Here is a 12940-nt window from a genome sequence, read left to right on the forward strand (position 1 = left end):
AATCCTGGAATCCAGAGGTCTCGGCTTCTGCTGCCCTCTGCCTCCTGTTTTTGCCCTCTGCCTATGCTTTTCCAAGACGCTGATCCTCAGAGAGCGCTGAAAAGTCAGGCCATCATTAGGATTCAGGGATGCAAGCCTCCCTCTCCCATCACAGTGTCATAAGCTTCTACCGTGGATCTACTGCTTAGGTCTCCATATGACCCTCCCCCATTCCTCTTGGAAAAAGGGACTCACCACCTGCCTTCAGCCCACAGGATCAGTATTAATAAAATATTCATCAGATCTTCCTCTTCTGTGACATGGAAGAGCCCAGAGCCCTGGGCTGAGGTTAAATCAGAGAAATGGAATTGAATTGGCGGAGGGTTGTGCTCTAACCATCACACTGCCCTGCCAATTGATGGTCACCCTTGAGCAGGGATGCTTGAGGGATGGCAGAGCTGGAGAGGCTTCAGCATTCATCCTCTCCACAATTCCCTAATTTTACCCAGGAGAAAACCGAGAGCCTAGAGAGGGAGAGGGCTTGCCCAAAGTCACACAGCTTGTGAAGAAGCAGACTAGAACCCAAATGTCTGTCTCTCTTTACTGACTTTGCTGCCCCATTTGTTTTCCTCTCAGAGATACAGAAGAGGCTAAAGTTACACGGGGGCAAGGGAGTAAAGCCATTTCCCTCTGAGCCTCTGGTTCTTCATCTGTTAAATGGGAATAATTATACTTCCTGCCAACACACCGCTTGTTTATGAAGCTTCAGTTAGTAAATACAAATGACTTCAGTGACAGAATCATCTCCCTGGTACAACAGGACCCCAGACTGAAGGAGACAATTGAAAGGACCTGAAGGTTGGCAGGGTGGATGGGCCCGGAAGATGTGGGTTCACCTTGTCATCCTCCCCAGGTGGGGCCCAGGCCTGGGTTGCCATGGATACCGTGTCCCTGGAGCATCAGATCCAGAGTGTGCAACGCCACATCAGCTTCCTGAAAAAAGAACAGATGGCCCTGCTGCGAGACCTGCACCTGGAAATCCTGAGGCTACAGAAACGCTGCTCAGGTGAGGCCTGGAGGGATGGCGGGGGGCGACTGTCATCGTCATAAGCACTCTCCCTGATGGGGTGTCCACCGTGAGCCTCTCTAAGCCTCTTAACAATCCTGCCAGGCAGGTGTTCGATCACCCCTCTTTCTTGGTGAGGAAACTGAATCTTAGGGAAGTGAGATACAAAATGTTCATCAAGCACCTCCCAGCCCTAAGAAGCCCTCAGTCTAGTTGGGGAGACACACACACACCAACAGGTAATCTAAAGATACGCAAAAAATGAAGAGGGCTGACAGGAGTTCACGGGCAGGATCATGTCCAGCTTGAAGCGTGGGTGATGGAGGAGGAGACCAGGCATCCCACGCTCCCCAGAGGAGGGAGCACTTCCTCTCCCTGAGAGCTGAGTAAGATTTAGACATGCTGAGATATTACGGGGCAACGAGGGTGGAGAAAGCTTTCCAAATGAAAGGAACAGCATGGCAACATCCAGAAGGTAGGAAACCGAAAGCTCATGAAAAGCTCTATTTGACTGGATAATGCTGTGCTTAAAGCTGCCGGGAAATAACGGTTGCAGACAGATTTTGGAAGACTTTGACCAATATCAGGACAGCTAAGAAGTCCTCCTGGGTCGTAGGGAGCCACTGAAGATTTTTGAGCAGAATCATGCTACATTAAGAAACTCAATCCGGGGGACTTCCCTGGTTGCGCAGTGGTTAAGAATCCGCCTGCCAAGGACTTCCCTGGTGGCGCAGTGGTTAAAAATCCACCTGCCAATGCAGGGGACATGGGTTCGAGCCCTGGTCCAAGAAGATCCCATGTGCCACGGAGCAACTAAGCCCGTGCGCCACAACTACTGAGCCTGCACTCTAGAGCCTGCGAGTCACAACTACTGAAGCCCACGCACCTAGAGCCCGTGCTGTGCAACGAGAAGCCACCGCAATGAGTAGCCCCCGCTCTCTACAACTAAAGGAAGCCAGCACACAGCAACGAAGACCCAACACAGCCAAAAATAAATAAAACTTAAAAAAAAAAAAAAGAAAAACTCAATCCAGCAGTTGTATGGCAGATGAATTGGTGGGAGAAGGAGGCAGGGAGACTAGTGACAGGTCCAGGGGAGAGATGAAGGGGGATGGAAAGGGGAGGACCAGTGGGAGGCAGATTGAAGGAAGGGACCTGGCAACCAATTGGATTTGTAAGTAGGACAGAGGGAGGTGCCAAGGATGATGTAAATCGCATGCCTGACCTCCGCTCTTGGACCTCAAGCCTCAGCTGTGTAGCCTTCTCAGAGGCTGGGCTCTGGCCCCAATGCTCACCCGGGCAGAGTCTTCAAGTGCAGGCTTTAGAGCCAATGATTCGTTCAATGTCTCATCTGGAACAGCCCAACCTCTTCATTGTACAAATAGGTAAACTGAGGCCCAGAGAGAGAGAGTCACAATGTTAGTGTCAGAGCCAGGATTAGAACCCAGAGCTCCACACTTCCAGTTGTGATGCCTCTGTTGCTTTCTGCCCATTCTCTCAACATGCTCAGATTTCTACCTCCCTGCCATCCCCTGCTCATGGAAGACTCCCCATTCCCCAGAGGGAAACTGAGGCCCAGAAGGTTCAAGTGACCTGCCTGGCTTCTCACTTTATGGCATGAGAAGCCAGCAGTCCTGACTTTCAGCTCCATATACAGATTCAGCTGCCATTTGCCAAGACCAGGCTCCCTGCCATCTCCCCCAAAGCCTGGCAGGCAGCAGAGGCCAGCCCAGGGGGAGGGATGACCCACACCATCTCACCCCTGCCTGATGCTACTTTTTCATTGCAGTAATAACATTAAAGGAAAATTGACACGAGTGAACCCTAAGACCCTGTAGCTCTTCCTCTAATTTCTTTTTGCTTAGCCCTAATTCTGAAGACCTGGGTCCTTCCACTCAGGACACAGGCCAGGATCCCAAGAAAGTGGAAAAGGCAGGAATGGAGATCCCTCAGCCCCCACCACACTTCTCAGACAAGTGTGGGCCCGCGGCCTCTTGGGTATTGATTCAGGGGATAAAAATAACTCCAGGTTGGCCTGGAGCAGCCACTCTTGGGGCTGAAATGACTGAATAAGGCCCTTCCTCCAAAGGTTGGGGGAGTGAGGAGGAAAAGAGAGCAGGACAAAGGCGATTTTAAAAAAAGAGATTGGGGCTTCCCTGGTGGCGCAGTGGTTAAGAATCCGCCTGCCAATGCAGGGGACACGGGTTCGAGCCCTGGTCCGGTAAGATCCCACATGCCGCGGAGCAACTAAGCCTGTTCGCCACAATTACTGAGCCTGTGTTCTAGGGCCTGCGAGCCACAACTACTGAAGCCCGTGCGCCTAGAGCCCATGCTCTGCAACAAGAGAAGCCAGCGCGATGAGAAGCCCATGCACTGCAACTAGAGAAAGCCCACGCACAGCAACGAGGACCCAATGCAGCCAAAAATAAATAGATAAATAACTTTTTTTTAAGAAAGGAGATTAAAGAGGGACCCAGCGGGTGGGAAAAGGATAAGAGTGGGGAGGGGCTGGTGTAGGAACCAGGAGAGCAGGCCTTTGGGAAGAACTTGCGTGACAACTCAAAATGAAGGGGCTTGAGAGGTGGGTAAATGTGCTGTGGTTGCGGAGGTAGCTTGGATGATAACAAGAGCCAACTCAGCCCAAGCTTGAGCCCTTTATTTCTTTTGTCTCATTTAATCTTAGCAACAGCCCCTTGTGAGGTGGGTGCAACTTCGTTCCCATTTCATAGATGGGGAGACTGAGGCTCAGAGAGGTGCTGTCACTGGCCTGAGGCCACACAGTGTGTCTGACCTCACAGCGCACTCATCTAAACCATGGGGACCCTCGCTGGAAGATGGGCAGGGAAACTTGATGGATGGGGGAGTGGAGCCCAGCTGGGGCTCTGTTCCCCCCTCCCAACTCTAGTGGTTAAGGGCTAAGGAGAAACAAGCCCACAGGCAGTTAGTGACAGAGCCAGAGTCCCTTGGGCTACATCCCCAAACCTAGTCCTGGGCCTCTTGGGTTACATCACAGGGCCTTGGAGGAGGGGCCAAGCTGGCCCCAGGAAGCCCTGGTGGGGTGGAAGCATCAGAGTTCTCCCAGGGACCCCAGGGAGGAGGTTCAGGCTCCGGTCACAGCAAAAGGCCCAGGCACTCCAGGCTGTCTGTCTCCTGGCAACTGTTGGCCTCCCCAGAGAAGGCACCTCCAGAAAAGCCCCTAGTCCCTAGAAGAGCCTGGTGAGGGCAGCAAGGAGGGGCAGACAGAGGGCCCACAGGGTGAGTCTCTCTCTGTTGGTGCTGCTGGGCAGTGGACCCAGAGATCTGCTACCTTCCCCACCCCCACGTTCACACCTTCTCCCTTTGGGCACCAGGCTGCATCCCTGCAGGTACACCCAGGTGCTCCTGAGCAGGTGCCCTCCATCATAGGCAGCTGCGGTTCCTGGGCTCCCTCCTGCCCCCCTCCCAGCCCCTGAGCCCTGATGGAGTTGGGGGGAATGGGGAGTGGGCTGGAAAAATGATCAAACCCAGCTGGCTGAGGGATGGGGCATTCTGGGATCTAAGGGTTGGGGACCGGGAAGACAGGCAGGCAGAGGAGGAAACTGCTCCTGCACCAGTGCCCTTGGCTGCCCCGCCCCGCCCGCTCAGCGCCCAGCCGAGCGCCATGCAGGCTTTGCTTCACCAGGTGGCGCTGTCCTCCTTGAAGCTCTTCTCCCTGCCCTGCGGAAAGTGGCGGAACCAGAGCTTAGAAAGGGCAGGGCTGATGTTCAGAAAAGAGCACAGGCTCAGCAGTACTCGCTGTGACAACAGTGAAACGCACGTGTCCTATTGGTCAATAGCCACTGCCCTGAATCCCCCTTTAGTGTCCCCAAGCAGCCCAGGACACTCCAGCCTTCCCAGACCCACCAACTAAACAGTAAAGAGAATGTGCCCTGGGCAGCAGGGGTCCTCCAGGCTGGCTCTGATGGGTTGGCATGTTAAGTATTTGTACATCACCTCTGGGAAGGGGCAAATACTGCCCCCCCAGCCCTAAAAGCAAGCCTCAGTCCCACAAGGGTTGAACTAACCCCCAAATCCAGGCCACAAAGCTTACACTGGAAAGATCTCTGGGCTTAGAATCAGCTAGATTGGGCTCAGGCTATGCCTCTGACACCTCTCTTTCATCTCTTTCCCTCTCTGGGCTGCAGTAAAATAAGTATGGAGGGGAGATAGTTTAGATGGTTTCTGAGAATCCTTATTGACAATTTTACTGGTCTGTGATTCCTGATCTCACACACATACTCTTTCTCTCTATCTCTAACATACACACGACTGCCTTTTCTTATCTCTGCCCCCAGAACTGACCCATGACCTGGAAATGAAAGAGGCCCAATCTCACCAACAAGGTAAGAGGACAAGTGGTCACCTTTTCCCCACCACTTAGGACCCAAGCCTTCTCCACCCCTGGTCCAGACTTGGGGACAGCCACTCCTCAGCTTATTGAGTGAGTGCAGCCACTCCTCAGCTCATTGAGTGAGTGCAGCTTATTGAGTGAGTGCATTTGCCCACTCAGCTGGGTGACCTTGTGCAATGAACAACCTGCACCACCATACGTAGTGCCCTCTACCCCTGTCTCTGTCCAAAGTGGGAAAATGAAAGCAGGAAGGAGATGGTGTCCAGGAAGTCCACATGGCTGACTTCATTCGTGACCCACCTCCCTAATCCTTCGCATCCTTGCACAAGTGATTCTCACAGTCCGTGTCCACACCCTCCAAGATGCTGAGTGTCAAGATTCAACACGATGGCAATATGGGGTCTTTGACTTCAAGGAACATAGTCTAGAGGAGGAGCAGAGACACATGCACATTAGCAAATTCTTCGTTTTACAAAAGCATGACTTCTTGCCGTTGTAGAAACTCCACTAAAGTATTTGTTTATAGATTATTACTTCACCCATAAAATGGGGAGTGGTGTGGGGAGATGTTGTTCAATGAGTATAGAGTTTCAGTTTTGCAAGATGAAAAAATTCTAGAGATCTGTTGCACAACAATGTGAGTATATTAACACTACTGTACACTTAAAAAATGGTTAAGATGGCAAAATCGGTTCCTTGCTTTTTTGCCACAATTAATGGTTTTAAATGGAAGGGGCTGCATTGTTGAGATCTTAATCTCCAGATTATACGATCTCTGAGAACTAGGACTGGGTGTCACCCACTGTCTCTCAGTGCAAGCACATTACCTGACATGCAGAGGGACTCAGTAAATGCTTGATTTAAAATGAATCACAAAAGCAGTATTTCTTGGCCAGGAGGGTTTTAAGAATGGGCTCCCTGCCATATTGATGTGCTACTTATAGATCAACAGCTACAGGACCAAGAGTTAGGCACGGGGAAGGCTGGAAGTTTAAGGTTAAGGTAAAATGCTAGGAGTCCTACTAACTGCTTTGCATGTCATGCATAAACATCTAAGCACTTATGGCCTGAACTAATTCTGCCAACCGCTTTAAGTGGCAGTCATGGGCGGCCTCTTTGTGCCTACGTGCTTGGAGGAAGGGGTCACATATCCCAGACACCATGCAAGAACAGTTCTGTGACAATAGTAGCTTTTACTCCACCTACTGTCCTTCCTCTGAAAGGGCTTTTGGGGTCATCTGGGCTCAAGGCACTGCCCCAGTGTCCTGGTTTTTATTTTCTCTCTCAGTGGGCTTGAGAGCTCTCTTTCCTTGTCCTCCTTTTATATGAAAATCACTTGGTGGTTTTCATATCCCCTCCAGAGTCACCTTTTACCTACCCTTTGTCACCATTCTCACTCACATGTGCCAGTCCTGGGATACAGACCCTGCTGAAATGGAGTTTATGATCCAGGAGGTAGGGGTCCTCAACCCTGGGGGTACATCAGAATCACCAGGGAAGATTCAATAAGTACCCTTTCCCAGTACTTGATACTTTGATAGGGCCCAGGAAACTATTTTTTAAAGCTCTCTGGATGGTTCCAGTGTACATCCAGGTTTGAAACCCAATGCAGTGGGCAAAGGCAAACAATAAACAAGTTTAAAAAAACCCCGCAAAATGTAATAAGTGCTCTTTATGAAGGAAACAAGGTTCGCAGCACACTGACTCCCCTTTTCTGCTCACACTCCCAGTTCTTTCAGTCCCTTGTCCTTGTATGTCTCTCCTGCTACGGGGCTTTTGCACAAGTCATACCCTCTATCCGAAGCACCCTTCTCTCCCCTGTTCACTACTTAATTCCTATTCACCTGTCAGATCCTAGCCCAAGTTGCTCTTCGGCTGAGAAGCCTTCCCTGATTAAGTCACAGTCTCCTGTTACAGTCGTGGTATTGGCACGTGTCACAGATGCAACCTCACATTCTTTTGTGGTTATGTAACATACTTCTCCCACTATGCTTGCTGTGAGCTTCGTGAGGAATGTTTTACTATCCACCATACCCACAATGCCTAATACAACGCACAGAGTCAGGGCTCAACAAACAGTCATGGAGTGAATAAATGGTCAGGGAAGGATTTGCACTTAAACTTAAGGGTTGCACTGAAGAATCAGAGTGGCCAAACAGAAGGCAAGATAGGTGCAAGGGCCTCGAGGAGGAAAAAGGCAGGCCAGCGTCGCAGGCACGTGGGGAGTGAGGGCGAGCGTCGCAGGACGTGCAGTCGGGGCGGTGCCGGGCTTCGCTCCGAGGATCGGTGAGCTGTTCAGGTACAGCCAGGCGGGGACCCTCACTCTCCCCTCCCTCTCCCCTGCCCAGAGTTGGCGTCCCGGGAGCTGGAGAGCAAGTGCCGCGAGCTGGAGTCACAGCTGGCGGCGCGGGCGGCGGCCAACGCGCAGCTGCGGCGGGAGGTGGCGCAGCGCGAGGCGCTCGTGTCGGCGCTGCGCTGCAGCCTGCGCGCCGAGGAGCGCCGCTTCCTGGAGGAGCTGCGTCGCCGCAGCCACCGAGCCACCGTGCTGGGCACTGAGTTGCAGAAGCACACCGAGGCGGCCGCCTACCTCTCCTGCCAGCTGCACGCGGCGCGCCAGAAACTGCAGACTCCGCGCCCGGGCCCCGGCGCCGCCGCCGCCGCCGAGCCCCGGATCCGCCGGCGCGCACAGCGGGCCCGCCGCCCGCCCGCAGCCGAGGCCGCCGCCAAGGGCCCCGGCCGGGACTGGGCCGCCCGGGAGCGCTCGGCCGGCGCCCCGGACGACGCCGATGCCATGCCAGACCCCGCGCTCTTCCTCTACGCCCGGAGGCCCCCGCGGCCCAGTGGCCGCAGCCCGCGCCAGCCGCCTCCCCAGGAGCCCCCTGACCAAGCCACCCCGCCGGCCGCGCCCAGCCCGCCCAGTGCGCCGGCGGACCCGGAGTAAGCGCGGGGCCGGCGGGGAGGGGCGGGGCGGGGAGCGGGGGAAGGTGGGCCCGGGGCCCGACTAGGGACGCAGCTCGGGCCGCGCGGGCGGCTCCCAGGGGCTGAGGCAGCCGGTCCTCCCCCAGGAAGCGGGCGGAGGCGGCCCCTGCTCCCCCGCTCCTCCGCCCGTCCCAGCCGCCCCCGCCTTTTGTATTTGCCAACAACGCCGAAGCTTTGAGCTCTCCCCTCCCGCCGGGGACCTCCTCCGCGGGGCCCAGCGAATGCATCCTTTTTCTAGGAGAGGACTCACAGTACCGATCTTTATCTGGTCCCCACCCTGCCACTGGGAGGGGAAGGGGCGGGGGTCACGCCCTGCCCCGGGAAAGCTGACAATCATTTGGCGGGAGGGGGAAGCCTGGGCGGCCTACGGAAAGGAACCAGAGTGGCCCTTCGCATCCTTAGGCCTTCCAGCTCCCCTCTGCGGCCTCCCCCAGCCCCCCACGGTTGCCCTTCCCGCCGAGCCTTCCTCCAAGGGGAGGTTCGGGCTGGGGTCTAGAGGCTGGACCTTTACCTTGGAAGCCGCTTCTCCTACCCCCTACCCTGCTGATAGGTCCTTACAGGTGAGCACGGAACACTTTAGAAGTCGCCTCCTCCAGAGCCTCTGGTGGGGCAAGTGTGGACTTATTGAAGTTTGAACTTCTGGAAATTAGCACCCATAGACCCTTAGAGAAGATTCTAGAATGGGTTTGGTGGCAGATCCTGGTCTAGAGCTGTCTCCAGCTCAGTTCTTCCCCAGGATGCCGACCTAGGTATTTAGACTCTGGGGACACGCCAGAGTCCAGAGTCGGGCTGCCCCATCAGGCTTATGGAAGGGTTAGAAAGTGCTTTCAGGAGGTAGCTGGGAACCTGAAGGCTGCCCTGGGAGTTTTCCTAGTCCTGTTTATTGGTGCTAATTTTGCCCAGCTTCCTAATTAGCTGGCTGCACCCAGAGGCAGGAGGAAGGACCCGGCTTCTTGGAAGTGGCAGTTGTTGATAGAGGTTTGGGTTTGCTGGGGGTAGGGGTGGGAGGGAATGGACAGGTTAGGCCCCAGCCTGGCCTCTCCAGGAATGCCCCCAATCCTATCAGACCTGACAGTGGTGGGGTGCTCAGTGCCCTCTCTCTAGGCTGGGGAGTGGCAAAAGGAAAGAATACTGCCCACCTCCTAACGCGTTTCTCCCCATCTCCCCGTCACGACCAAAGGCAGGAAGTGAAGCTCCAGTCCAGTTCATTGCCCCCACCCTGTCCGGCCTAGAAAGAAAGACAAATCCCTAGAACCCTGTCCTCTCATGCCATCCCTCCTCTGTTGGTCCTGCATCAAGTCCTAAGTGCCTGTGAGGTCTTCCAGGGGCTGCCATGGGAGGACATGGGGCAGGGAGAGTCCTTTATCTCACACACAAGCACCCCATCCTGGCAGGTCCTGACCCTGGCTGGGGCTGAGCCTTCTGTTTGTCACCCAGGGGCCTGGGAGGTCTCTAGGGTGATGAACCCTTTTTCTGTCACAGCCCCATGAAGAAGAGGGGGAAAGAACCCCAATTACACCCTCTTTCACTGTATATGTTAGAGGGAGCAGGACACCAGTGAGCTCACAAACAGGCAGCCCCCTCCCAGCTCAGGACTGCTGAGACCACTGAGCAATAACCAGCCCTGGTCTAGGTGTCCGCCACTGGGGCACCCTTGGAACGGACCGTGCTGTCCAGTCTAAGGGGCCACGGTAGTGGCCTAGGGTCCTTGCTTTGCCTGCTCCCACCTCTCCCCTCCCCAGCCTCTGTGGTTGTGCCTCTACCCTCTGTGTCCCCTCAAGTGTGGGTGACTCACCGTACCCCTCGACCCGTTGCCTTCCCTTTCAGAACAGGCCTGAGTGAGGAGGCCTCTCTCTGCTCTTGGCTGCTCTCACTTGACGGGGCCCAGAGGATCCTGGGCAGGAGGGAAAGAGGGTCTTTCTGGAGGCACCCTCATCTTCCACAATCAAACTTTTGGGGTGAACTGGGTGACTTTGTTACATCAGTTCTTCTACAGAGATGGTGAAGTACTTTACCCACCCACCCATCCACCCACTAAAAGCCATAGCTACGCCCACCTGGCCTCCCCCAGCTCTATAGCAATAGCCCTCTTCCTCCTGTGTACCCAAGCTGTCTGGCTGGGGGCCCCAAAACCCCCTACCGCACGGATCCTCCCGTGGCCTGCCTGCCTCTCCCCAAGTGACCCCATCAGCACCTCCCACCTCCTGTCCCTCTTTCAGCAATCAGAGATGATGACACTTAATTGTGAGGTACTTGGAGATACCCCAGACGAAGGTCCAGCGTGCTGGAGCAGCTGACTCGCTGACTCCCAGCTGAGGTGTCGGGGTGCCTGGGAAAGGAAATAAGGCAAGCACCCCCCCACCTCCACTCAGCAAGCTGGGGCAGGGGCCAAGGCAAATACAGGGTTCCAATTTTATCAGAAATTCCCCTTCCCTCTCCCTCTCCTAGGAATAATGGACAGAGGCTTCCTTCCTGTCTCATGCACCTGGGTTTGGAACAGAAGCCTCAGGGCAGCAGAATAAGACTGGGAGTCAGTGGCCTGCCCTTGGCCTCAGTGGTCAGAAACTCCTCAGCCTTGCCCTCAGCTTCTGGCCCTCCCCTTCTCCTAGCCTGGGGGACCCGCCCTGCCAAAGGAAAGACCCCCTCCCTCGAGCCCCTAAAAAGTTTGGGTGGCTAGAAGGGAAAGGGTTGTTTCCTTCCCTCTCCCTGCCCTCCACCTCTCCCCTCTTCTCTGCTGCATGAATCCCCATTGGGGGAGGAATGTGTTGACATGGACACTCAGGGGCCCTAGTTGGAGCCAGGAGCTGCAGGTGAGGACCCCTCCCCGTTCTGGAAGCCAGTCAGGGACCTGTGGGCAATACAGCATGAGGCTTTGTACCCCTGCCCCCCAATATCCCACCCACAGTAGCCTGCAGTTTGGGGGACCAGGCCAGGGCTGAAATGGGGTAGCCCTTCCCCAAACAAGCAGCAGAATAAAGGTCTCCCTGATGGAGAGGAAGGATGCCGAGAGGGTGTGGAGCAGCATCTCCTCATCACGGAGAGCCAGGGATCTCTAAGCACCCTCTCGCTGAGGTGCCAGCCTTGAATGGGGGACGTGCGAGGCTTCAGAACCACCTGGCAGGAGCCCCTTGGGCGCGGCAGAGGGATCCTGCTCCAAGTTCTCTGTTGGCTGCGCTTTTTAATCCAATGCTTTTCAGAGTGTATTCACTCACCCACAGAAATAGAACCCTGTGCTTTAGGGGTGACTGTCATATGCCTTATTCTTAATAAAATATCTGAAAAACACACAAGTCAGACTTTTTTTTTCCTGTGGGCACTCTGCGCCCCCATCCCCTCAGCCCACCACAGGTCTGTGGAAAGGCCGTGGAGGAGATAGCGAATAGTTTGGGAGTTAGCCAGTGGGTTGGGTGAGACTGGCAGCTGAGACTCTGAAGTCCCCTCTGTAGGTATTCCTCACATAAAGCATAAGGCGTTGATCGGAGATGTCTGTTCTGCTGCTCAGGTTAGCCCTGTCCCTCTCTCCATGCCACCCCAACCCAAATGAACAAACAAGACCTTTGATTAGAGGCTCCTGGCTAGGCTTGGCAGGGATAGATTGGAAGGGTTCTGTGCCTGGAATTGCCCATTGTTCTGGCCTAGAAGGAATCCTGGGCTTCTGGACTTGGCTATGCCAGTTGTTCTTCCCTGACAACCATCTCCATCTGATCCAGATGCAAGAAGCCCAGCAACCCAGAGAAGAGCCCTAATCTTATCCTCCACTACCGAGGGCTATCCGAGGACTGCGGTTTGGGACCTCAGCACACTCAGCATCTTCAGGCCTGTACATTTTCAGTGTAGGTCTATGTTGTGGATGGCTCTAGGAGAAAAAGCAGCAGCTCCGCATTCTAAGGATGCAGGGGACATATTGGTTTTGCCTGCAACCTTCTGATAACAGTACCTATTCCTTTCAGGCAACAGCCTTCTCCCAGCTTAGTCAATGTGTTGCAGGAGTCTGACCCCACCCATGTGACCCAGGTAAGGTAGGTCACACTGATTGGGCTGGAGATGGGCATGCAACTCTAAGCCAATAAGAGTCCATCTCAGAACTTTTACTGTAACCATTCATTTAACACACCAAGTTAGGTGCTAGGGGTACAGCAGGGAACCAAACAGAACTACTGAAGGACAAATTCTTGGGTGGCTAAAATGGCAGAATATCAGCCTGGAAATCTGGTAGGCCATTTGCCATCACCAGGGATGGGGCTACCTGATTATGAAGCTCCACAAAAGAAGTAAAACCAAGAAAGATGGAGGCAATTCCTTTTTTTTTTTTTTTCCTGTCATGAGTGGTTTTTTTTTAATTTTTGTGAAATATAGTTGATTTACAATGTTGTGTTAATTTCTGCTGTACAGCAAAGTGGTTGAGTTATACATATATAGTCTCTTTCATATTCTTTTCCATTATGGTTTATCATAGGATCTTGAATATAGTTCCCTGTGCTGTAGGACCTTGTTGTTTGACAGTTCCTGATAATTAAGCTGCCTGGATCCTGCTATGCCTGCAGCCC

The 12940-nt window shown here is 54.1% G+C and overlaps 1 protein-coding gene across 1 annotated transcript; it reads left to right on the forward strand.

Moving 5' to 3' along the window:
* Positions 1–900: 900 nt before the first annotated feature.
* CCDC92B (coiled-coil domain containing 92B) lies at positions 901–8355 on the forward strand. The gene is made up of 3 exons (XM_060080365.1): positions 901–1045; positions 5359–5406; positions 7763–8355. The coding sequence occupies exons 1-3, from the start codon at positions 916–918 to the stop codon at positions 8353–8355; spliced, it is 771 nt and encodes a 256-aa protein (XP_059936348.1). The 5' UTR covers positions 901–915.
* The last annotated feature ends 4585 nt before the right edge of the window (positions 8356–12940 follow it).

This window comes from Mesoplodon densirostris, chromosome 18, assembly GCF_025265405.1.
Source record: "Mesoplodon densirostris isolate mMesDen1 chromosome 18, mMesDen1 primary haplotype, whole genome shotgun sequence".
Classification (NCBI taxonomy): Eukaryota; Metazoa; Chordata; class Mammalia; order Artiodactyla; family Ziphiidae; genus Mesoplodon; species Mesoplodon densirostris.

Coding starts and splice junctions, on each gene's coding strand:
- CCDC92B (XM_060080365.1), top strand. CDS start 916: ATGGATACCGTGTCCCTGGAGCATCAGATCCAGAGTGTGCAACGCCAC. Junction 1,046..5,358: donor GCTACAGAAACGCTGCTCAG/GTGAGGCCTGGA, acceptor CTCTGCCCCCAG/AACTGACCCATGACCTGGAA. Junction 5,407..7,762: donor GGCCCAATCTCACCAACAAG/GTAAGAGGACAA, acceptor TCCCCTGCCCAG/AGTTGGCGTCCCGGGAGCTG.